A 23,798-nucleotide genomic window follows, 5' to 3' on the forward strand; every position below is an offset into this window, starting at 1 on the left:
TAAATACGAAAGTTACAACATTATTTCAATCCCCTCGTCGCTGCGTCTCTCTCCCGCAACCTCAATAATTGTCCCCATCGATCGGAGAGAGAAAAACAAAACAATCAGCGACCATGTTGGTGTACCAGGATCTTCTCACCGGTAAGCTCAATAATTAGTCTCTCGTTATTAATCGCGTTTATAACGATCTGTGGTCGTTCAATCGAGCTAATCATGATTTCTGCTTTCGAATTGGAATTTCATTAGATCTGTGGTCGCGTCTTAGGAATTTCTTCAATTTGCAGCTCTACGCATCGATAATTCTAATCTTATTATTAGTGATGGGCGTTGTTTGCTTGAATTTTTCTAGTTTCTATGTTATGGTTAGATCTGTGATTGAATAGTTTAAGATTGTCCTTGTATTTAGCTGTGGTCGTATGAATTTGAGCTAAATTCGTTGGCTTTAGCTGGTGTTTGAGCTCGATCGGAATAAATACTGAAGATTTTGTGTTATTAATTTCAGGTGATGAGCTTCTGTCTGACTCTTTCCCTTACAAGGAGATTGAGAATGGAATCCTTTGGGAAGTAGAAGGAAAGGTCAGTATCATCTACACTAACTCCATGCATCAAAGTCGTAAATTTTGTTCTAAATTTGCTCATTGGTCAAAATTCTTATTATATCCAGTGGGTTACCGTGGGAGCTGTTGATGTTAACATTGGTGCCAATCCATCTGCTGAAGAAGGTGGTGAAGACGAGGGTGTTGATGACACTACTCAAAAGGTTGTTGACATTGTCGACACCTTCAGACTTCAGGTTGGTTTTCTCTGCTTTTATTAATCACGCTGTATTTGACATTGTTATCACTTAGTATATGCTTTATCAACTAGGAACCAAAATTTGCTAAAAGGAACATGATAGCATAAGGCCTGATTACCAAATCGCTGTTATTGATTGAAAGTGCTCTCTTTTTTTTCCTTCGTATAGGAGCAACCAACTTATGACAAGAAGGGATTCATCGCCTACATTAAGAAATACATCAAGCTTTTGACACCCAAGCTCGATGAGGAACAACAAACAGCCTTCAAGAAGGGTATTGAGGGAGCTACCAAGTTCTTGCTCCCCAAGCTCGGTGACTTCCAATTGTAAGTTTAACCTATCCATCCTGTTTTCCTTGCATGACTATTGATGAAATTTGATACTTGCTCATATGAAACCTCGTTTATGGGTTATGTTTTTGGATTTAATTACAGCTTTGTTGGGGAGGGGATGCACGATGACAGCTCATTGGTCTTTGCTTACTACAAGGAGGGTGCAACTAACCCAACATTTTTGTACTTCGCACATGGTTTGAAGGAGGTCAAGTGCTGAGCCAGAACTCTGTCCCGGCTCCAACCCATTGCGCCCTGGGTCCAACACCCTGTTTTTTTTTTATGTTTTAAAATTTGGAAAAAGTTACGCATTATCTATTATCCTCTTTTTTTTTTCTAAAACAGCAAACCTTTGGATCTGTTATTTGTTATCAAAACTTATTTTCCAGTCTAAAATATCACATATTTATGTTTAATTTATTTTTATATGTTAACATCTCAGTTTCTTTATGTTCTTAAGAGATATCATCCAAAATATGAAAAATAATTTTAGCTATGAGTTGTAACCCTGGTGACAATTATGTGCTATTACATTACTTCGTAGCATAATTAAGACCTTCAAACAATTAAACCCGACATATCATTGCTCCAATTGATTCAATAATGCATTAGTTCCTAACATCAACACAAAAACCATAACACATATAGTTGTGATTTTAGCTAAGTATTTTATGTGGTTTGTTTGTGGCAAATTCCTTTCCATGATGGAATATGCTTTATAATGATGCCGGTTTACCTTTTTAATAGTATTTTATCTTTTTAAAGAAAAGTAAAGAGAAAAGTGGTATAGACATCATCATAGGCGTGTTGTCCTCTCTGTATGTCTGCTCCAATACGAAGGACATTCACATCCCACGTGTGGAATCTCCGTATTAGAGTTCTGTCTTCTTGACAAATCAAGACTGTGGTCGTAACTATAATGTATGTGTGTTGTTTGTGCGTATTAATGTTATGATTGATTCTTTACTCCTTTCCAACGTTAATTTTACCGATGAGAAACAAGACACTCCTAGTTGACCAAAGAAAAAACACTCCTAAAACTAACCAAACTAACCATTGACTATTGGTTTATAGAAACATGTTTTTAAGCTGCGTGTGCGTGAATTGCTCATCATGAATTTATTTATGTGTTTGTATATATATTGTCTTCGTGTATGCGTGGAGGAAAGTACAACGCAGATGCGTTGGTACGTATTGTATCTAAAGTATAAGGAAACGTGATTTGGTCGGTTTGACATTGCTCCGACTCACTCTCTTACCTCTAATGTATCTAAAGTCACTATCTTCTCCAAAGCTTCTTGTTCCTTTTGTTTAAGCTATAACTTTTACAAATTAGAATTACGTCTACTATTACTTAGTATCAACTTACTTATAGGTATATTCACGAGGTCACTTGTTAATCGTAAAATAGAGGTAGATGATGTAAAGCTGCACAGAACTAAAGACCGATTTTGCTATAACGGATTAATACTGAAAAAAAAAAACTCCTTTCATATACTCTACTTAAAAGATCGAAATGCTTTAGGCTAAAGCAAAAGCTTTTTGATTCAAAAGGAAGTAACCACAAGCAATGTTGGCCCACTTCTCTAATTTGCATATTCTTGTTCTCGGTCGTATTTTATATTGGATTATACAATACACACACAAGTCTGATAGATTTGAATATATATATGTATATATCATACATCTAAACAAAACAACAAAAATTAGAAACCAACTACTCAGATCATCAGTTTTTCACAAAATTATATGGGTCCAACTCCAAGTTCAAACAAACAAGTATATATAAAAGGTAAAAATAAGAATAATAAGATACAATAAGTATATCATTATCATGTACTAAAATTCCAAAAGGTGTGGCATTCATGTTGAGGAAAAAAAGTAGAAGGAAACTCATGTCATTTTCCTCGGATAGTTTCAAATTTCATTTCTCTATGATTATTTTATATGGTCCAAACTAACATCCTTAAAATACCACTAATTACAAGTTGAAATTCTGAAATGCACTTACCGTATTGATCCACAATGATTATCACATATATAGACCTATCAGTTTCATGTCACATTGTCGAATAAGTTTGATCCAAGATGAGAACAACTATTTTTTAATATCACCCTGGGGTATATAGTCTATAATGTCGTGTTATGATCTCGAACTGATATATTACAGAAATTTCAACAGTATCGTAGAATACAATTTCAGCAATTTATGCATATCGTTATTCAAAACACATAAGACAGCACATTTTTCAAATATCCAGGCCGTTCATAGAAGATCGTGTGAACTTTATTTTTAAAATGCTGTGGACTAGATAGCACATTTAACAAAAATAGGAGAAATCGGTGAATGTTTCTGAACTTAAAAGGGGTGTTCTAACTGTCACTTTTAAAAAAGTTTAAACGCCTCGACTCTTCTTCATTTTATTTTATTTGTTTTAGTCTCTTACACTTTGTCAAATCTTCTTCAACGCCCCTCTCTCTCTTCTCTCTGTGCCTAACGTCGCTCACGGCCATACGGAATAGAAGACGAAAATTTTGAACAGAGCTTTCTCTCTCTATCTCTCTCTCTCTCCAACGCCAAACGTTGAGCGTCGCTTAGGTTTTTTTTCCCGAGTCGGATCTGATTGTATATTGGGAAAATTTTCAGATCACAGATCTCTTATCCAATCGTTGCGTGTCTTCGTTTCCCTCTGGTAATCATTACTTTTTCTACTTTCGTGCTGTATTCCCTTGGGACTAATTCGATCTTCTTCTCCGCTTCTCTGATGCAAACTGTTTGGTGGAATTTCAGATACGAAAGAGTTGCTGCTTTCATGTTTTGCATTGAATCCGAATTTTCTCCACATTGTGAGTTTTCATTCGATTGATTCAGAAGTTATATACTTGTATTCGGGCATTTTTCTGTTTGGTAACATATGGTGGATTCTGGTTTTTGTTTGGATGAAGAGTTGTTCTTACAGATCTCCGAAGTTGGCTCCTCAAAGAAGGTCGCAGCGCCACATGGGCGGCCAGATGCAGCAGACCAATGCTGCGGCTGCGACGGCGTTATACGATCCGGGACACACAAATGACGCAGGAGATGCAGTCATGGCACGGTGGCTTCAATCCGCTGGCTTGCAGCATTTGGCGTCTCCAGTTGCTTCCACGGGCAATGATCAGCGTCTTCTCCCAAACCATCTCATGCAGGTATTCACTTTCTGTTTCTACACTCTTCCAATAACTTGCATGCGCTTAGTTTTCCGGCTGGTAAAGTATGCCAATTTTGTATTAGGCAAGTTTTGTTAGAGCTTTGGTTCGCTGAATCCTGAGCATGTGTAAAACTACCAAAGAAACTGCAGTACTAATGTAGGATTGTTTCCCTGTTATGGATATTAGTCATAAGAGCTTGGAATTATTTTGGCAATGTATGTGAATGTGATTAGTTATCTTGTTAGATGTTTGATGCAGGGTTGCTAGTAATTTTTCTTTCTGTTGGTCAGTTACTTTGCTATAGCAAATTTTGTGGCTGGCTCTTGTTAATGGGTTCTGGTATTTGAAGCCGCCTTTGTGGTGTTTGTGGTATTTTCCAGGGTTATGGAGCGCAGACTGCTGAAGAGAAACAAAGACTTTTTAAACTAATGAGAAATCTCAACTTCAACGGGGAGTCGACTTCTGAATCATATACACCAACTGCTCAGACATCAGCAGCTATGCCCTCTTCAGAAGGATTTTTTTCACCTGAGTTCAGAGGTGATTTTGGAGCTGGATTATTGGATCTACATGCAATGGATGATACAGAGTTGCTATCTGAGGTAGGTTTGGAAGAAGAAATGTTACAGAGACTATTCATAGCTATGCCCATAAGTGCCCACAGAGAACAGAAAGATCATAATTTTTCATCATCCGATTGTCTATTCTTGAGTTACGTTTCGGCTGTTAATACTGTTACTGCCAATCTTATATTTTCATATTGGTTTGGTGCGCATGCAATCTGTCTTCGCAACTTCTGTTAGACAACTTTTGATCTTGTCACTCGAAAGGATTAAGCTAGATATGACAATTTTTTTTCCTGTTTCATAAGAAATATATTTTTGTGTGAAATTGCCGCTTGCGTTTGCTAGTCCTTAGAGAAATAGTTTACCCATGTGAAAGTTCTCAATTCATTGCTTTTGTGATATGTCTTTTTCCTTTCATTTTGCAGCATGTGATTACCGAACCCTTTGAGCCATCACCTTTCATGCCTAGTGTGAATAAAGAATTTGAAGAAGACTTTAATCCGCCGGCTAATCGTCAACAACGACAACAAATAGATGCTGAAGCTTTGGGCTCAATGCCTAAGAGTGAAAAAGAAAATAACAGTGTAGCCAAGATTAAAGTAGTGGTAAGTCATTCACTTGAGCATTGACTTTTTTCTTTACTACTTGATTGTTTTATAAGCAACGGTCATTTGTCTTTACTCGCTAGGTAAGGAAGAGACCCTTAAATAAGAAAGAAACAGCTAGAAAGGAGGATGATGTCGTGACGGTGTTTGATAATTCTTTGACTGTACATGAGCCCAAGCTGAAGGTTTGTGTGTATTCTTCATCAAAGATAACAATGGCATCCATGATTCAGTTGAACAACTGAACGATGGCATCCTGCTTTTAAAGGTCATATATTTTCTTCATTTAATATTTTCTTTTCTGATATTGAACGAATCATATTCTTGTTGGTGCAGGTAGATTTGACTGCTTATGTGGAAAAGCATGAGTTCTGCTTTGATGCTGTTCTAGATGAGGATGTTTCAAATGATGAGGTAATTTAATAATTCAAACGTATTGGAGTCTATAGAAAATCCTAGCAGGACCGAGTGCATGATGGAACCTTGAGCTGTGATAGATTTGTGATTTATGTCAAGAACGACATGTCTTATTGACCTATATACTAGATCAGCATGTGGGTGCCCCACCCTTATAATCCAGATTGGGTTTTGATTAATGGATACATTTAGCTTTGTAAATTTTCGAAAGCTTTACTCTGCTTTAACCTTATTTGTTGATCCCTTGAACAGGTGTATCGGGCCACAATTGAGCCGATAATTCCCATTATATTCCAGAGAACTAAAGCCACATGTTTTGCATATGGTCAAACAGGTATGCAAATTTTCGTCTGAAAATATTAGATGATAATAGTTTCTTCAGGATTTCATGGCCCTGATGATGTTTTGCTTTATTTAGGTAGTGGTAAGACATTCACAATGAAACCTCTACCTATAAGAGCTGTTGAAGATCTTATGAGGTATTTGCGTCAACCCGTATATAGCAAACAGAGGTTTAAATTGTGGCTCAGCTATTTTGAGATATATGGTGGGAAGCTGTTCGACCTTCTCAGTGAGAGAAAGTTAGTGTTCTTTCTTTTTCTCATTTCTTCTAAATGTCGCCTTTTTATGTTTTTCTTATTCTTTTGGCGTATACATTGATCAGGCACATTCTAGCTTATAATTATTATCTTGATGTTTGATCCAAAAAGAGATGTCACTAAATTGTAAATTTTGCCACTTGTCATACATCTCAGTCTCCATACTTTCAATGTTGTCTACTATTGCAAATGCATGTTTTGAGTTGTCTAAATCATTCAGTTGTTGTCGAGTAGGAAACTTTGCATGCGAGAAGATGGTAGACAACAAGTTTGCATTGTTGGCCTGCAAGAGTATGAAGTTTCAGATGTTCAAATTGTAAAGGAATTTATCGAGAAAGGAAATGCTGAAAGGAGCACAGGGTCAACTGGAGCAAATGAGGAGTCCTCTAGATCACATGCTATCTTGCAGCTTGTTGTAAAGAAGCATGTTGAGGTAAAAGAAACTAGACGTAATAATAACGATGCCAATGAATTGCGTGGGAAAGTTGTTGGGAAGATTTCTTTCATTGACCTTGCTGGCAGTGAAAGAGGTGCAGACACCACAGACAATGACCGCCAGACAAGGTAAGGTTGCTCTTTTTCCCTTTGGTTGAGTATTGACATACCACTAATGTGTAGATTAATTTTTATGCCTCTTATTGGACTTGATGGAGTGGCACTATGTTGCTACCTTTTTACTTTAGGAGTTAGGACCACCACTCTCTTGATCTAAAAATTTCGTTTTCATGGTGGATTTTGCTTAGGATTGAAGGCGCAGAAATCAATAAGAGTCTCTTGGCTCTTAAGGAATGTATACGTGCACTAGACAATGACCAGCTACATATACCATTTCGCGGAAGCAAACTAACTGAAGTGCTCCGCGACTCATTTGTGGGAAACTCAAGAACTGTGATGATTTCTTGCATCTCTCCGAATGCAGGATCGTGTGAACATACCCTCAATACTTTAAGATATGCTGATCGGTATGTTTTGTACGAACTATATCCTCTCTTGAAACTAATTCTCATTTTCAGCTTCCCTTACCTGTTTGCTATGTACCGAATAAACAGGGTCAAAAGTCTATCTAAAAGTGGAAATAGCAAGAAAGATCAAACTGCCAATTCAATGCCTCCCGTTAATAAGGATACTTTGTTGGGCTCAAATGATGTTGAAGATGTCTTTGAGCCTCCACAGGAAGTGAATGTACAGGAAACTGGGAGGAGGGTGGAGAAGGACAGCTACTGTACTTCGGGTATTGACTTCAGACAGCCTACAAATTACCGAGATGAAAGTGGAATCCCGTCAATCTCAATGGACAAGGGAAGACCAGAGACGAACAATTCTACTGGTGGCTCCACTAGTCAGAGGAACCACGTGTCTTCATATCCCCAAGAAACTTCAGACCGGGAAGAGAAAGTGAAGAAAGTGTCACCACCTCGTGGGAAAGGGTTGCGGGAAGAAAAACCAGAAAGACAACAAAACTTGTCTAAAAGAGAAGTCAGGTCGTCAGATATCCCTACCTTGACAAACTTTAGACAGAACACAAGTGAAACTGCTTCGAGGCAATATGAAACTGCTTCGAGTCAATATGAAACCGACCCTTCGCTTGATGAAAACATTGATGCACTGCTTGAGGTAAAATACTCAGTTAAACATCTAAAACATGAGATGAACCTGTGATATTATATTAATAGCTCTGTTCTTGTCTTATTTTAACCACGTCAGGAAGAAGAAGCTCTGATTGCAGCGCACAGAAAAGAAATCGAGGATACAATGGAGATTGTTCGCGAGGTAAGTAAACACGCCTAAATGAATAAAAAGGTTGTAGACTGTTAACGCTTTGTTTAATATCTCGGTTTTATCATATCATTATCTTATCAGGAAATGAAGCTTCTAGCAGAGGTGGACCAACCAGGAAGCATGATAGAAAACTATGTGACGCAACTGAGCTTTGTGTTGTCCCGGAAAGCAGCCGGGCTTGTCAGTCTCCAAGCCCGTCTTGCTCGGTTCCAACACCGTCTCAAGGAACAAGAAATACTGAGCCGCAAGAGAGTTCCTCGGTAGTTGGTAGAAGAACCTGGTCGTGTCTATGTTATGGATTGATAAACATTGGCATAGACCTAATCCCTTTTAATAATATACACTTAAAAGTTTATTTTCTACAAAATATATTATACTATAATTTGAAAGTTACAATCATATTGTTATGAAAATTCTGATAAAGTTTTTAATTTATTTTTTTCACATATAAAAAACATTTAAACTTAATGTGATACATCAATGTGAATCAAACTCTATCCCGAATCATCTGAAAAAGAATAGAACAACCAAATTTGCTATTAGATATAAGTGTAACCAAATTTCAGTGAGCCATATTATAAAATCACATATCTAATAGCAGCAAATAAGATCCTCTACTTGCCGTCTACTGACAAACAATGGAAAGACAAACTGAATAGCTCCAAAGAAACACAAGTATCTCTCTTGTCGTGAACGTAAAAAGGCCAACAAGATTATGCAGCCCAACTAAAAGTCACTGGCCCACCTCACGTTTGTCACGTGACATGCCTTTTTCACGATGGCATTGAAAGAGCCATTTTCCACCGCCCGATGCTTAAACCCAAGCCGATCTCCACCGTCCATCGAAGCCTCTTATCTCCTCTTCCTTCCCGTCGTAGTCGCACAGTGGCGAGTAGAAGGCGAAAAATAAAGCGCATGAAAGTTTTTTCAGTCGTTTGCCTTCCCTCTCTCTCACCAGGTACAATTTCCGCCATTGGTTGGACGTAGTTTTTTTTAGGTTTCATTTTCAAAAAATTATACTTGTGGTATTTTGGGAATCTCTATGACCAAATTTACCTGCGATATTTTCACTCCCATCGAATTTAGTGTCTGTGATTGATAAAAAAAAAAAGAGACGATGATTCTAGGATTTGTGACGATAATTCTGAGCTAGGATTTTTCTTCTTCTTTCTCCGTGTTATGCTGTCTGCTCTATATTCGTTGTTATGGTTGTTGGAAGTTACATCAAAAGATTTCAGTGTTTTATGTTATTTGGTTGGTGCAGTGATTCGTGATTTAGTTATTTGTTTACGAATTTGGGGGAGTTTTTTATGTAGCTACGGTGATCTAGAAATGGGAGATGGAGCTGAGATTGTGAACATGTCAGAGGGAGAAGAGAAGAAGCTTCCAGAGGATAGAATTAGCGATGAGCAAGTAGAGAAAAATGAGCTGGTGGGGTCAGATGAAGCGAGTGATAGTGATAACGAAGAAGAGATCTTTGAAGAGGCAATTGGTTCGCAGGAGGCTCCAAAAACTGAACCTTTCGAAGTCGATGGGTTGCACGAGGATTTACGTTTAGAGGCAACTCCTGAAAATTTCAAGGATGAGCATGAAGTGGTTGATGATCTGGAAGAAGTAAGTAGCAATGAGAGTGGAGTGAAAGATTCCAAGACTTATCATTCGATAGTTGGAGAGAGCCATGGCGAGGTGAACGTGCAAGATATAACTACGGGAGAGGCGGAACGTGATCTAGTGACTCCTAAAATGAATGATGATAAAGGGGAAGCTGGTGAAGAGATTTCTCATGGTCAAATTGATTCAAGCTTGGATGTGGTTGAAAACAGCGAGAAAGCTACCTGCAGTGGTTCCAATTTAGCGGGTGAGGATGTGAATATGCAAAACGGAAATACACATTCTTTCCCGGAAAATGGAATTATCTCAGTAAGTGCCCTTTCCGAGGAAACAAGGAATGATAGCATTGAAGACATAAACTGGGAGGAGAAAGCTGATGTATCAGCTGGCATGGAAACAGAAGAAGAGATTGGGGGAGGTGAAGGAACAAATAAGAATTGCTCTGAAAACGGTTTCGTATGTATAAACAATGTGTCTGGGGAACAAAGAAATGGTGAAACTGGTGCCGGATACAGTAGTGTTAAAATGGCCTCTGGAGACAAATCCTTAAATGATAGTCTTGAAATATTAAATGTTGGGACCTCTTCTCCGTTGGAGAAATCTAGTCCCGAGGAAAAGGGAGAGATCGAAGGTCACAGCAGTAGTGGTTTCCCTGGGGTAACTTGTAGAGAACATGAGACTGTTCAAAATAGTAATGTAAGACATGATGTTCAACAGAGTCCTCAACGTAATAAGGATCTTGAGAAGCAGCAAGGCAGCAGAGTAAATATAGGACCAGAGATTACGGTAAGCCCACATGTGGAACGAGAATTTGAGGTAGTTAGTTCTGATTCACGGACAGAGTCTGTAAGTTCATTACCACCTGCTCGCCCAGCAGGTCTTGGTCGTGCTGCTCCTCTTTTGGGACCGACACCACGTGTTACTCAACAGCCTCGTGTCAATGGCAATGTGTCTCACGACCAACATCAGCAAGTTGAGGACTCTACTGCAGAGACCGATGAGCATGATGAGACCCGTGAGAAGCTCCAGTTGATTAGGGTCAAATTTTTGAGGCTTGCACATAGATTAGGGCAAACTCCACATAACGTTGTTGTTGCTCAGGTCTTGTACAGGCTTGGATTGGCTGAACAGTTGAGGGGCCGAAGCGGAAGCCGTGTTGGGGCCTTTAGTTTTGATCGTGCCAGTGCCATGGCAGAACAGCTTGAGGCAGCTGGACAGGATCCACTTGATTTTTCTTGTACGATTATGGTGCTGGGTAAAAGTGGGGTTGGTAAAAGTACGACGATCAATTCCATTTTTGATGAAGTGAAAATGAGTACTGATGCATTCCAGATGGGGACAAAGAGGGTTCAGAATGTTGAGGGTTTTGTTCAGGGAATTAAAGTACGGGTGATTGACACTCCCGGTCTCTTACCATCGTGGTCTGATCAACACAAGAATGAGAAGATCCTCAGGTCTGTTAGGGCGTTCATCAAGAAAAATCCACCTGACATTGTATTATATCTTGATAGGTTGGATACGCAAAGCAGAGATTCTGGTGACATGCCTCTCTTGCGCACTATCATTGATGTTTTTGGACCATCGATATGGTTTAATGCCATTGTGGGGTTGACACATGCCGCTTCTGCTCCACCAGATGGCCCAAATGGCACTGCTTCTAGCTATGACATGTTTGTAACACAACGTTCTCATGTCATTCAGCAGGCCATTCGCCAAGCAGCTGGAGATGTGAGGCTCATGAACCCTGTTTCTTTAGTTGAGAACCACTCTGCTTGCAGGACAAATCGGGCAGGCCAGAGAGTATTACCGAATGGCCAAGTGTGGAAGCCTCATTTGCTGTTACTCTCATTTGCATCCAAGATTCTAGCAGAAGCAAATGCTCTTCTGAAATCACAAGATAATACTGCAGGGAGACCATTTGCAGCTCGGTCCAAGGCTCCGCCATTGCCATTTCTCCTCTCATCGCTTCTGCAATCCAGACCACAAGCTAAGCTTCCTGAAGAGCAGTATGGTGATGGAGAAGATGAAGATGGTTTGGACGAATCATCAGATTCTGATGAAGAATCAGAGTATGATCAGCTTCCTCCTTTTAAGCGGTTGACTAAAGCTGAGATGGCTAAGCTTAGTAAATCTCAGAAGAAACAATACCTCGATGAGATGGATTACCGGGAGAAACTATTTATGAAGAAGCAGATGAAAGAGGAAAGAAAGAGACGTAAGATGTTGAAGAAATTTGCTGCCGAGATCAAAGATTTGCCTAACGGGCATAGTGAAAATGTGGAAGAAGAGAGAAGTGAACCTGCATCTGTTCCAGTTCCCATGCCAGATTTATCTCTACCTGCATCGTTTGACTCTGACAACCCTACTCACAGGTACCGGTCCCTTGATTCCTCCAATCAGTGGCTTGTTAGGGCTGTCCTGGAAACTCATGGGTGGGATCATGATGTTGGTTATGAAGGTGTGAGTGCAGAACGACTTTTTGTTATTAAAGAAAAAATACCGATATCTTTCTCGGGCCAAGTGACAAAGGACAAGAAGGATGCAACTGTGCAGCTGGAAATGGCCAGCTCGGTGAAACATGGAAAGGGTAGATCAACGTCCCTAGGTTTTGACATGCAAAATGTTGGGAAGGAACTGGCTTACACTGTTCGAAGTGACACGAGGTTTAAAAATTTTAGGAACAACAAAGCTGCAGCTGGTCTCTCTGTAACACTCTTGGGTGATTCGGTTTCTGCGGGGCTGAAAGTCGAAGACAAGTTGATTGCTAATAAATGGTTCAGAATGGTTATGTCTGGTGGGGCAATGACTAGTCGTGGAGATGTTGCTTATGGTGGTAGTTTAGAAGCTCAGTTGAGAGATAAAGATTATCCGCTTGGGCAGTGTTTGTCCACTCTTGGACTTTCTGTGATGGATTGGCACGGTGATCTTGCCATAGGAGGGAATATACAGTCCCAAGTGCCCATTGGACGTTCCTCTAATCTAATTGCTCGTGCTAATCTGAACAACAGAGGAGCAGGGCAAGTAAGCATCCGCGTGAACAGCTCTGAGCAGCTCCAACTTGCTATGGTTGCACTTGTTCCTCTGTTCAAGAAGCTACTTGGTTATTATTCCTCCCAGCAAATGCAATATGGACAACGATGAATAACACTTAAGGCTTTGAACTTTTGATTCACACTTCTCATATGAACTTCCTAGAGTGGGTTGAAAATGTAGTAATCTATCTGCTTTTGGCTGCTGATTTCGATCGTTTCATTTGGTTGAAATTTATTTTTACTTTAAATTTATGCTATATAGAAATGATCCTTTTCCGCCGTTCAAAAAAAAAAAAAAAGAAATGATCCTTTTCCGAAATTCAAGATAAGATGGCGTGTAATTTTTGTCTTTCATTACTACAAAAACACATCACAGAAAGTCCAAGAGTAGACTGAAATTAGAGACGTTATAAATGAATTAACAGAGATGATTTATGATTACCAAATTTTATAACAACGCGAAAACTTGTATTTTTAGTATGTGTTGAGTTGAAATCATTCAATTCTTCCAATGTTTCTGAGACTTCTTAAATCGTGTATTCGATCAGAAAATCTGATCTTAGGACAAATCATTCATCAGCACCTTCTTAAACGCTCCCTTACGGTGACTTCCTCTGCCGTGCTCGTCAATCTAACGCGTCTCTACGCATCATGCAACGAAGTAGAACTTGCACGCCATGTGTTCGACGAAATCCCTCATCCAAGAACCAATCCTATTGCTTGGGACGTCATGATCAGAGCCTATGCATCAAATGGTTCCCCGGAAAAAGCTTTGGATTTTTACTACAAGATGCTGAGTTCTGGTGTTCGACCCACGAAATTTACTTACCCGTTTGCCCTGAAAGCTTGTGCTGGTCTGCGAGCAACCGAAGATGGTAAGCTGATACATAGCCACGTGAAATGTAGCGACTTTGCAGCTGATATGTATGTCTGTACTGCTCTGGTCGATTTTTATGCTAAATGTGGGGAGCTAGATATGGCAATACAGGTGTTCGACGAAATGCCCCAAAGAGATATTGTCGCATGGAACGCTCTGATTTCCGGGTTTTCTTTACATTGCTGTTTAACTGATGTCGCTGCATTGTTCTTGGATATGCGTAGAAGCGATGGAATCAGACCTAATTTATCCACCATCGTTGGGATGTTTCCTGCACTAGGAAGAGCTGGTGCTTTGAGGGAAGGGAAATCCGTTCATGCGTATTGCACAAGAAATGGGTTTAGCAATGATTTAGTTGTCAAGACGGGGATCTTGGATGTATATGCCAAAAGCAAGTGCATTATCTACGCGAGGAGGGTTTTCGATTCAGACACAATGAAGAACGAGGTAACCTGGAGTGCCATGATTGGAGGCTACATTGAAAATGAAATGATAAAGGAAGCTGGAGAAGTGTTCTTGCGGATGTTGTTAGTTAATTCAGGTGTGGCGGTTGTGACGCCGGTGGCCGTTGGGCTTATTCTGATGGGTTGTGCGAGGATTGGAGATCATAATGGAGGGCGATGTGTACATTGTTATGCGATTAAAGCAGGCTTCATGCTGGACTTAACTGTTGGAAACACCGTAATTTCATTCTACGCCAAGCATGGAAGCTTATGTGATGCTTTTAGGCAGTTTAGTGAGATTGGGGTGAAGGATATTGTTTCATATAACTCTCTTATCTCCGGGTGTCTGGAGAACTATCAGGCAGAAGAGAGTTTACGTCTGTTTCATGATATGAAATCATCAGGAATTCAGACAAATATAACAACATTGGTTGGTGTTTTAACCGCTTGCTCTCACTTGGCGGCTTTGGGACACGGTTCTAGTTGCCACGGGTATTGTGTTGTTCATGGCTATGCAATCAATACAACCATTTGTAACGCACTTATGGATATGTACACAAAGTGCGGAAAACTTGATGTGGCCAAGAGAGTTTTCGAAACAATGCATAAGCGGGATACAGTTTCGTGGAACACAATGATGTTTGGATTGGGAACTCATGGGCTTGGCAAAGAAGCTCTTTCTCTATTTGACAGTATGCGGGACACAGGTGTGAATACAGACGAGGTGACTTTTCTTGCTGTTTTGTCTGCTTGTAGTCATTCAGGGCTTGTGGATGAAGGGAAACAAGTTTTCAACTCCATGGCTCGAGGAGATTTCGAAGTCATCCCAAGGATAGACCATTATAATTGCATAGCTGATCTTCTAGCCCGTGCCGGTTACTTGGATGAAGCTTATGATCTTGTCAACAAGATGCCGTTTGAGCCAGACGTTAATGTGTTGGGTACACTCCTCTCTGCTTGTTGGACGTACAAGAATGTGGAACTTGGGGATCAAGTGTCGAAAATGATGCAGAGTCTCGGAGGAACAACAGGAAACTCGGTTCTTCTATCCAACACCTACTTAGCTGCTGAGAGATGGGAAGATGCAGCGAATATTAGAATGACACAGAAGAAAACAGGGCTTCACAAGACCCCTGGTTTTAGCTGGGTCGATGTTTAGTTACTAAATTGGTTTGAGCATTCTTGGAATCATAATTTGGCTGAAGGAGACATTGTTGCAAGCGAGACTAACAAAGGGAAGCAAATCATAGAGAGCGAGAGATATATTGGTTTATGTCCAAAATAGCAGAATCAGGTATTGCATTTTGCATATGTTTTTAATTAACAATATTTGAGAGATGATGAATCATATTAGTAAAGAGAGGTTGGAAACTATTTTCAGGATTCTTAACTTAGAAGTTAGAAACAATAGTTTCCCTTTTTTTGTGTGTAAAACAGGTAGTGTAACAAGACATGGAGAAGTGACATGACATGAGTGTTATCCAGTCCCTAATGACAATGTGCACATTACAGAACGAATCCGGCAACCAGTAGACCTAGCAAACCCTAAATATGGGGAAAATCCATTTAGGGTTTTGTAGAGGAAGAAGTACCGTCCAAGAAAATAGATCAGCAAAGGAGAAGTAAAGATTCGCTTCAGCTTTCACTCTACTAAAAATCATTCACAGCCGTTTAAAAGAAAAAACAAAAAAATCCCTTGAAATCAGCTTAACGACCTTTGGACTACTGGTATGTATACTCTTATTGGGCTAACCGACTTACTAAAGCCCAATTTCTTGGTACTGTATATATATCGAGATAGTGTTGTTGCTCGTTTAAAACTAATTCCGTGCGATCGTCTCTTTACTCCGTCAACAACCGAAACCCTAACTACAGTGGGTTTACTATATCTCAGACTCTGTACCATTTGTTCTCGGATTTTCTGATATTATTTATAGTCGATAACCTGGTTTTGATCATAAAACTTTCCCAATTTGGAGTAAAAGGGTCATAAAGGATGGCTACTTTCTTTTCATTTTTTGTTAATTAATATACTATTATTGGTTATATTATATAGTTACAGGAGAACTTTGTAATAATGGCAATAGTTTCATTGACTAACACTAGCTAACGTCTTGCCGTGGCAGGGCTGATTCGTTTTCTTAGAAACCTGAGTTTCTGATTCTGACATCTCAAAAGTCAGGTCTAATTATGATGGATTCTGCTATTGACAATAGCTCTAAGATGTATTCTGCTATTGAAAATTGCTCTAAGATGGAATCAGCTATGGAGAATAATAATAGTTGTAAAATGGATTCTGTTATGGAGAATAATAGCTCAGGTAGTGATGAAGAACTCCAAGATGATCAAGAGTCCACCGTTAACGAGAGGGTCATCTATCAGGCTGCATTACAAGTATTATTCATCTTTATCTCAACTTCTTCTTCTTCTTCTTCTTCATCTTAATAATAATAATGGACTTGATTAATTAGCTATTCTTTTGTGATGTTTCATTCAAATGATTTATTAAATGTACCTGAATATTATTAATCAAATGACTAGTTAATTAATTACAGGATATGAAGCAACCCAAGACCGAAAAGGATCTACCTTTTGGTGTTCTTTCAGTTCCTCTTATGAGACATCAAGTATACATTTCAGTGACATCATGTTTTGACGTTAAACCTTTATTGTCCTTGTACTTAAAATCCCTCTTTTTTTTTCCTTCTTTCTCTCAGAAAATTGCATTGGAATGGATGCGTAAGAAAGAAAAAAGAAAGTTGCACTGTTTGGGAGGGATATTAGCAGATGACCAGGTCACATTTTTAAGTAAAATATTAGTTTGTCTTAAGTTAGGTGGATGTTAAAATTTCCTTACAATTTATATATATATATATATATATATATATATATATGTGTGTTCTATAATTATGGCAGGGGCTTGGTAAAACAATCTCGACGATTGCTCTTATCCTATTACAAAAGTTGAAGTCACAATCAAAGCCAAGAAAGCCGAGAAGTCAAAAATCTGGTGGTACACTAATTGTTTGTCCAGCGAGTGTTGTAAAACAATGGGCAAGAGAGCTTGATGAGAAGGTTTCTAATGAACACAAGCTCTCTGTTTTAGTCTACCACGGATCTAAAAGAACCAAAGACCCTACTGAATTAGCAAAACATGATGTGGTCGTCACAACCTACGCCATTGTTACCAACGAAGTTCCCCAAAACCCTCTCTTGGATTTTTGTGAAAGTAAGAAGAGAGGTAGAGAAACCACTGAAAGACCTCCTTCTTCTTCTGGTGCACTAAAAAGAGTTAGGTGGCTGAGAGTAGTATTAGACGAAGCTCAGACAATCAAGAACCGTAGAACGCAAGTTGCAAGAGCATGTTTCAGTCTTAAAGCCAAAGGGAGATGGTGTTTGTCAGGAACGCCCATACAGAACAAAATCGACGATCTTTATAGCTATTTCAGGTTCCTTAGATACCATCCATATGCCATGTACAAGTCATTTCGACGAACAATCAAAACCCCACTGACCAAGAATCCTCTTCATGGTTACAAGAAGCTTCAAGCTGTTCTAAGGGCTATAATGCTGCGGCGCACCAAAGGTCTTCATTTATCCACTCCTACGTAGTTTATATAAGTCCTTTTTGAAGTTGTGCTAATTATCTTTAAGCTGTGCTGTTTAGGAACATTACTTGATGGGCAACCCATAATTAACCTACCTCCAAAGGAAGTTCATTTGAGCAAAATTGACTTGTCAGAAGTGGAATGGTCTTTCTACAGGAAGCTTGAAATACTTGCACAACATGAGTTCGAGGTAAATATTCTCCAAAAATGATCAGTTTATATAGCAAATTGATGCTATATATAAAAAATACAATGTGACCTAATTTAATCTCCTCTTATTCTGTAGGAATATGCTGCTGGAAACGGTTCGGGAAACTATGCTCATATGCTTGTGATGCTTCTGCGACTACGCCAAGCTTGTAACCATCCACAACTTCTCAGAGGATATATAGACTCAGATGATTTTAGCAGTTACACAAAAGAAGCAGTTAGAACCATACCTAGAGAGTCTCTTATCATCCTCCTCAATCTCTTAAAATCATCCTCGAACATCTCCTGCTCTGTCTGCAGCAGCGTAAGTGCATAGCTAGAGTAAAATGATATTATAATTGAGCATTGATTGATTGCTTCAAGGCTCTCTCTCTCACAATGCTGTAATAATCTCTTACTTACTCTTTTTAATACTCTGCAGGATCCACCAGGATCCACCAGAAGACCCTGTGTGGCCATGTGTTTTGCTTTGAGTGTGTCTCTCAAATCATTAACGGGGATCCGAAAACGTGTCCTGTACAGGGATGCAGTACAGAGCTTGCACCTAAATTTGTTTTCTCTGAATCTAAACTCAGAAGTTGCATCAAGGATTACGAAGATCATGATGGTAAAAACGCTTTCCGGGTTTTGCAAAAAAGCGAGTTTGTTTCATCGAAAATCAAAGCTGTGATAGAGATTCTTCAGTCGCACGCAAAGCAAGACAGTCCAGACTCTCCGGCAATAAAGACAATATTGTTCTCTCAGTGGACAAGTATGCTTGACTTGGTTGAGCATTGTTTTGTCGAAAACGGCATAAGTTTCAGAAGATTAGATGGTACAATGTCCCTAGGAACAAGAGACATAGCTGTAAAAGAATTCAACAATGATCCTGATGTAAGTGTTGGACGTTACAATATAATCATATATGTTTTTTCTTCCAAATACTTGGATACTTAGTTTAATATCCAATAGGTTCAAGTGATGCTAATGTCTCTTAAAGCTGGAAACCTTGGATTGAACATGGTAGCTGCATGTCATGTGATTCTGTTGGATCTTTGGTGGAATCCAACAACAGAAGATCAAGCCATTGATCGAGCTCATCGTATTGGACAAACTCGGACGGTTACTGTTACTCGTATTGCTGTCAACAATACCGTTGAAGATCGGATTTTGGCTCTTCAGGTATTCAACTTCTTTGTTCCAAACCTTCATCATGATCATTTTTTTTTCTTTATTTGTAGTAACATTACTCCACTTAAAATGTGAGATTTTTTGTTGGTTCTGATAACTTTTGTCAGGAACGTAAAAGGGAAATGGTTGCATCTGCATTGGGTGAAAATCATGGTAAAAGCTCTGCGATTCAATTAACACTAGAAGATCTCGAGTATCTGTTTTATGGTGTGTAGAACATAATGGAGATTGTTGGTGGCCCTCAAAGTTATGTAATTTATGTCTACTTTCACATGTTGGTTAATTAAAATTTTCTAGTTATGCAAAATGGTTAAAAGTGGCACCAAATTATTAGTCAGATAAAAGAAGAAAGAGAAGTCATTTGTATGTTTTGGGTTTTGTTCATCCATGAATTACTGTACTAGGTTTGGTCCATATGGGGTTTTCAGTTAATTGCAATAATTAGACCATGTTTATCGCTGAAGACTCATTTGCATCTCTTATCTTTTTAAAAATATTAATTTGGCCATGTGGCCTTGTATACCGTCTCTTAGACCATCTCCATTGGAAGTTCTTAGCCCATATTTTTAAGTGTTTTGAAATAAAAAGAAAATAAAAAAAATTAGAAATTAGTTTTAACAACGATAGTCCTTTATATAAGGGTTTTAAGGGATGTCTCTTACCTGATGTAGCATAGGGATTGGCTGATTTTGAGAAATTCTCTCTCTTAAATTTATTAACTTTAATAAATCCTAAATTTATTATTAAAATAATTTTAAGGGATTTTTGAAAAGTCTTTTATGTTGGAGATGATCTTAAGAGCATGTTTAATGGAGAGATTCTTATGGGTCTTTTATTCTTATTTTTATTATTAAAATAGATTATTTTATTAGTAGAGATCCAATTTAAAAATCTGAAATTTTTGAGAGGTGCAATGGAAAGACCTTTTGGTCGAAGAAGAAGAAGAAATGAGAGAGAAATAAAAAAAAATTCTTTTCAATTAATCTCTCCAATCAAACACTGACACCTGGCCCATAAAAAACATAAAAGACGTATCTTACGTCTTCTATTTAAGAAATGTCTTTAACATTTAGTAATTTTTTTTTAAATACCTAAAAGACCTGCTTAAAGACGCTGTTGAACATGCTCTAATGATCCCAAACAAAAGACGTCTTTAAACTTTTTCAACCCCAGCTGATTAAATATATTAGTAAATAATAATAAGAGACTCACTTACCTACATATAATCATACTCAAAAAGGTGATGATCGACTAACTGTAGATGATCTCCAGTATCTATTTAATGGTGTGTAAAAAAAAACCTCTAGCTACTTTTAACTCACACTGTGAATGTAATCTACGCTAGTTGATACCAACTCTGGTATCATCATATCTAGGCCTAAATTTCTCGGGAAGGGTAACCCGTCCCGTCCCGTACCCGTTCCGAAATTCCTGAATTTTTCGGGAAAGTGAAATTATAATTTCCCATTCGGGATTGAAAATAATTTGAAAATAATATTTGAATGGGTAAGGGAAAGGGTAGGGACGGGAATGAGATTACCCGAACTTCCCGTTGGGTAATTATATAAAGTAAAATTTTAGAGATTTCAGTTATTTGAAATTTTTTTTATAATAAATAATGATTTTTCCAATTTATTAACAAATAATAATTTTAAAAAAAAACAAAAATTGATTTTAATATAATTATCTGAATTATCCGAAATTTTTCCCGTCTCTTTCCCGTTCTTTTCCCGATTATATTTTATTTTGGGATTGTATGGGAAGTATGTTTTGATTCCCGAATTTCCCGTTCCTGTCCCATACCCGTAAATTCCCCTCCCGTTATTTTGTGGGAATACTTTGGGTAGTATATTCAAATTCCCGAAATTCTCATTCTCATCTCCTACCCGTCAATTCCCGTCCCAATTCCCGAAAAATTCAGGCCTAATCATATGAATGAATCAACCAGATTTGGTCCCTGATGGGTTTTGTTAGCTGCAAGAATTATGATACCAGCTTAAAAGTATTTCTAAACTTTTGGACCCAGCAGGAAGTTAAAAATGGAAAAATACATGTTTTGTTCTAGTAATTATACTAAACCATATAATATGAAGAAACCAAATTATTAAACCAAAGATAATCGTAGTCCGGAGAAGGTTACAAGATCTTTGGGTTTAGTTATGGTTACAGTGTTGTTGACGTGGACGCCAGTACTACCACAGTTAGTCCGAGAGTTGCATGCAATATACGAGTTTGCAACCATTGCGTGGAACGATCGTAAGTTTGGTTTAATTGATTGGGACTTAATCAATATAATTAGAGCAATTCTCTAAAATAACACCAAAATAAAATTTTCAGGCAAACATGGCACAACTTCTTGAATGTTTAATGCCACTTTAGGGTATTTATCATACTAATTTATTTTGTTGTTTATTTTCTATAATTTAACGTTTGTGTTTTCAATTTTATTTTGGAAAATAGAAACTTAAATTAAGAGCTTAGAAAAAAGGGGAAAATATCACCGGTTGAATATCTATTGTTTTGTAAAATCTCAATACTGTATTTTTAGAGACATATAATACGAACACTCGGTTGAAACCCTAGTTAAGAAACAATGGATAATGGATTCAACCAAAACAAAGTACAGAAAAGAGAAGCGGCGCACGAGGAGAAGCTTCCATGGGAGTTGATTGAAGAGATACTCTCTCGTGCCCCTCCTCAATCTCTTGTTCGCTTCAGGACCGTTTGCAAACGATGGAACGCTCTCTTCGACGACAAGACGTTCATCAACAACCACAAGTCCACGTTTCGATTCATCTTGAAGACCAAATCCAAGATTTATTCGGTAAGCATCGATCCCGAGATAGTGGTGCGTGAGTTGACCTTGAATATTCCCGGTTTAGAATATCAGATACCTCCTAAGGACTTGGTTGAATGCGGTGAGTTCTTGCTATGTAGCATGGACAAAGCCAAAGGAGCCGCGGTTTGGAACCCGTGGTTGAATCAGACTAGCTGGATCAAACCCGACCATGGAGCTGATAAAATACATGGCATAGGTTACGATAGTAATAGGACAAGTGATCAGGAAAGTCATGTCTACAAGACCATTTGGTCTAGTTTCACCGATTGGAAAATCCATGACTTTGCCTCCAATACGTGGAAAGTCGTCGTCAAGCCGGAATCCTGTGAAAGTAGAAAACGCCCTTGGTTACATTCCACAAGTGGTGTAGCGTTGAATGGAACTTTGTATTGGGTTGCTTATTTTGACAATAAGACCGATCCCTTGTACCGCCTATACAGCTTCGAGTTTTCGAGAGAAAGATTCTTCAATATTTGTGATCTACCATGTGGGATGAACGATCCTCGCGATGCTCTTGTCCTTAGAGTCTTTAAGGGAGATCGTTTTTCCTTGTTAAAACAATGCCACCTAACAAAGAAGGTTGAGATTTGGGTGACCAAGAACAAGATTAGCGTTGAGGATCGTGACAATGTGGTTTGGATGAACTTGTTGACTTTGTCAATTTCTAACTTTCCGAGTTTATTACCGACCGGAACCTACCATGACGATCAGCCAAGTTATTTCATCGACGATAAAAGGCTCGTCGTGTGTTCTTGCGATGAATCTGGCCAAGCTTGGATCTATGTTGTGGCGGAAAACAAGTTGATCAGCAAAGTCCAAATAGATTCTGTGGTTGATCCTTGGCCTTTGCATTGCACTTATTTTCCCAGCTTGGTCCCGGTTCCTCGAGGTCAAAGAGAAGAAGAAGAAGAATTAGAAGTTTAGTTTTCTTTACGTTATTCTTCTTGTTTGGTTGTTGAGAAGGCTAAAGTTGATTTGGATTTTGGTTTTTTATTCACAAACCATCATCTTTGTTGCAACTAGAGATTTTGCTCCTTTTCCTTTTTGTTATGTCTATTTTTGGAGAAAAACGAAATTTATGTTTCTTCAAAAAAGTATCATTGTATTAAAAACAATTCAACCAGTCACTAAAAAAAAATGCATGGTACAATTGGTCACACGTTATTCATTAAATTTAAAGTTGCATAAAAATTTGAATACATAAAATATTATAAAACAAAAAATAATCTCTAAAACGTCTTATATTTTGAAAGGAAGAGAATATAATTTAGTGAAATCAAAGTTGTTAACCCAAAGATAATCGTAGATACCAGGGATTGGTTAAAGCATAGATAATCGTTAACCAAAGTTATTAAACCAAAGATAATCAAATTCGCAAAATAATCTTCTGGTTCAAAAATAGTCAAATACTATGGATCGGATAAGCACACATTTGATAAGCTTTAATTGCTTATCACTCTTTTTTCTTTGTCAACAATTGCTGATCACTTTGAATCCTTTAAAATTTTATTTTTGTTGCAAACACACTCAATAAATTGATTTAATAGAAGTACATTAATTAATTGTTTTGTTCAATTTAAATACTAATGATTGTAAGGATTTTTTTTTTAAAAAAAAAACACTAAAATACAAAGCAAATATGAGTTGGATACATTTTTATTATTAGTTACTATATATTTCGGATATACTTCAATTTAAAGAATAGAAATATCTGACAATTTATTT

The 23,798-nt window shown here is 38.2% G+C and overlaps 6 protein-coding genes across 8 annotated transcripts; all 6 read left to right on the top strand.

Moving 5' to 3' along the window:
- Positions 1 to 16: 16 nt before the first annotated feature.
- On the top strand, positions 17 to 1,562 carry LOC18025126 (translationally-controlled tumor protein 1). The gene is made up of 5 exons (XM_006406755.2): positions 17 to 141; positions 503 to 576; positions 665 to 793; positions 965 to 1,122; positions 1,231 to 1,562. The coding sequence occupies exons 1-5, from the start codon at positions 114 to 116 to the stop codon at positions 1,346 to 1,348; spliced, it is 507 nt and encodes a 168-aa protein (XP_006406818.1). The 5' UTR covers positions 17 to 113; the 3' UTR covers positions 1,349 to 1,562.
- Positions 1,563 to 3,586: 2,024 nt separating this feature from the next.
- LOC18025127 (kinesin-like protein KIN-13A) lies at positions 3,587 to 8,636 on the top strand. 2 transcript variants are annotated; one of them, XM_006406756.2, is made up of 14 exons: positions 3,587 to 3,821; positions 3,920 to 3,975; positions 4,075 to 4,314; positions 4,698 to 4,919; positions 5,309 to 5,488; positions 5,572 to 5,673; positions 5,825 to 5,902; positions 6,158 to 6,239; positions 6,324 to 6,486; positions 6,739 to 7,068; positions 7,248 to 7,466; positions 7,554 to 8,118; positions 8,209 to 8,274; positions 8,365 to 8,636. In XM_006406756.2, exons 3-14 carry the CDS (start codon positions 4,129 to 4,131, stop codon positions 8,545 to 8,547), a joined length of 2,376 nt encoding a protein of 791 aa, XP_006406819.1. In that variant the 5' UTR covers positions 3,587 to 3,821; positions 3,920 to 3,975; positions 4,075 to 4,128; the 3' UTR covers positions 8,548 to 8,636. The 2 variants fall into 2 exon arrangements, with proteins under 2 accessions (XP_006406819.1, XP_024015320.1); XM_024159552.1 differs by having other exon boundaries at positions 4,089 to 4,314.
- Positions 8,637 to 9,172: 536 nt separating this feature from the next.
- LOC18025128 (translocase of chloroplast 120, chloroplastic) lies at positions 9,173 to 13,175 on the top strand. Its single transcript, XM_006406757.2, has 2 exons — positions 9,173 to 9,241; positions 9,600 to 13,175. Exon 2 carries the CDS (start codon positions 9,616 to 9,618, stop codon positions 13,033 to 13,035), a length of 3,420 nt encoding a protein of 1,139 aa, XP_006406820.2. The 5' UTR covers positions 9,173 to 9,241; positions 9,600 to 9,615; the 3' UTR covers positions 13,036 to 13,175.
- Positions 13,176 to 13,437: 262 nt separating this feature from the next.
- Positions 13,438 to 15,777, top strand: LOC18025129 (pentatricopeptide repeat-containing protein At3g16610). Of its 2 annotated transcripts, none has more exons than XM_006406758.2 (2): positions 13,438 to 15,540; positions 15,684 to 15,777. In XM_006406758.2, exon 1 carries the CDS (start codon positions 13,438 to 13,440, stop codon positions 15,403 to 15,405), a length of 1,968 nt encoding a protein of 655 aa, XP_006406821.1. In that variant the 3' UTR covers positions 15,406 to 15,540; positions 15,684 to 15,777. The 2 variants fall into 2 exon arrangements, with proteins under 2 accessions (XP_006406821.1, XP_024015537.1); XM_024159769.1 differs by having other exon boundaries at positions 15,658 to 15,751.
- A 758-nt stretch (positions 15,778 to 16,535) lies between these two features.
- LOC18025130 (helicase-like transcription factor CHR27) lies at positions 16,536 to 19,449 on the top strand. Its single transcript, XM_024159756.1, has 9 exons — positions 16,536 to 16,640; positions 16,802 to 16,873; positions 16,964 to 17,041; positions 17,163 to 17,832; positions 17,914 to 18,044; positions 18,141 to 18,366; positions 18,486 to 18,937; positions 19,016 to 19,225; positions 19,342 to 19,449. Exons 1-9 carry the CDS (start codon positions 16,536 to 16,538, stop codon positions 19,447 to 19,449), a joined length of 2,052 nt encoding a protein of 683 aa, XP_024015524.1.
- A 2,378-nt stretch (positions 19,450 to 21,827) lies between these two features.
- Positions 21,828 to 22,997, top strand: LOC18025131 (putative F-box protein At1g47390). The gene has a single exon (XM_006406760.1). The coding sequence runs from the start codon at positions 21,828 to 21,830 to the stop codon at positions 22,995 to 22,997; it is 1,170 nt and encodes a 389-aa protein (XP_006406823.1).
- Positions 22,998 to 23,798: the final 801 nt, after the last annotated feature.

The sequence above is a fragment of the Eutrema salsugineum genome, unplaced genomic scaffold (assembly GCF_000478725.1).
Source record: "Eutrema salsugineum unplaced genomic scaffold, Eutsalg1_0 scaffold_13, whole genome shotgun sequence".
Classification (NCBI taxonomy): domain Eukaryota; kingdom Viridiplantae; phylum Streptophyta; class Magnoliopsida; order Brassicales; family Brassicaceae; genus Eutrema; species Eutrema salsugineum.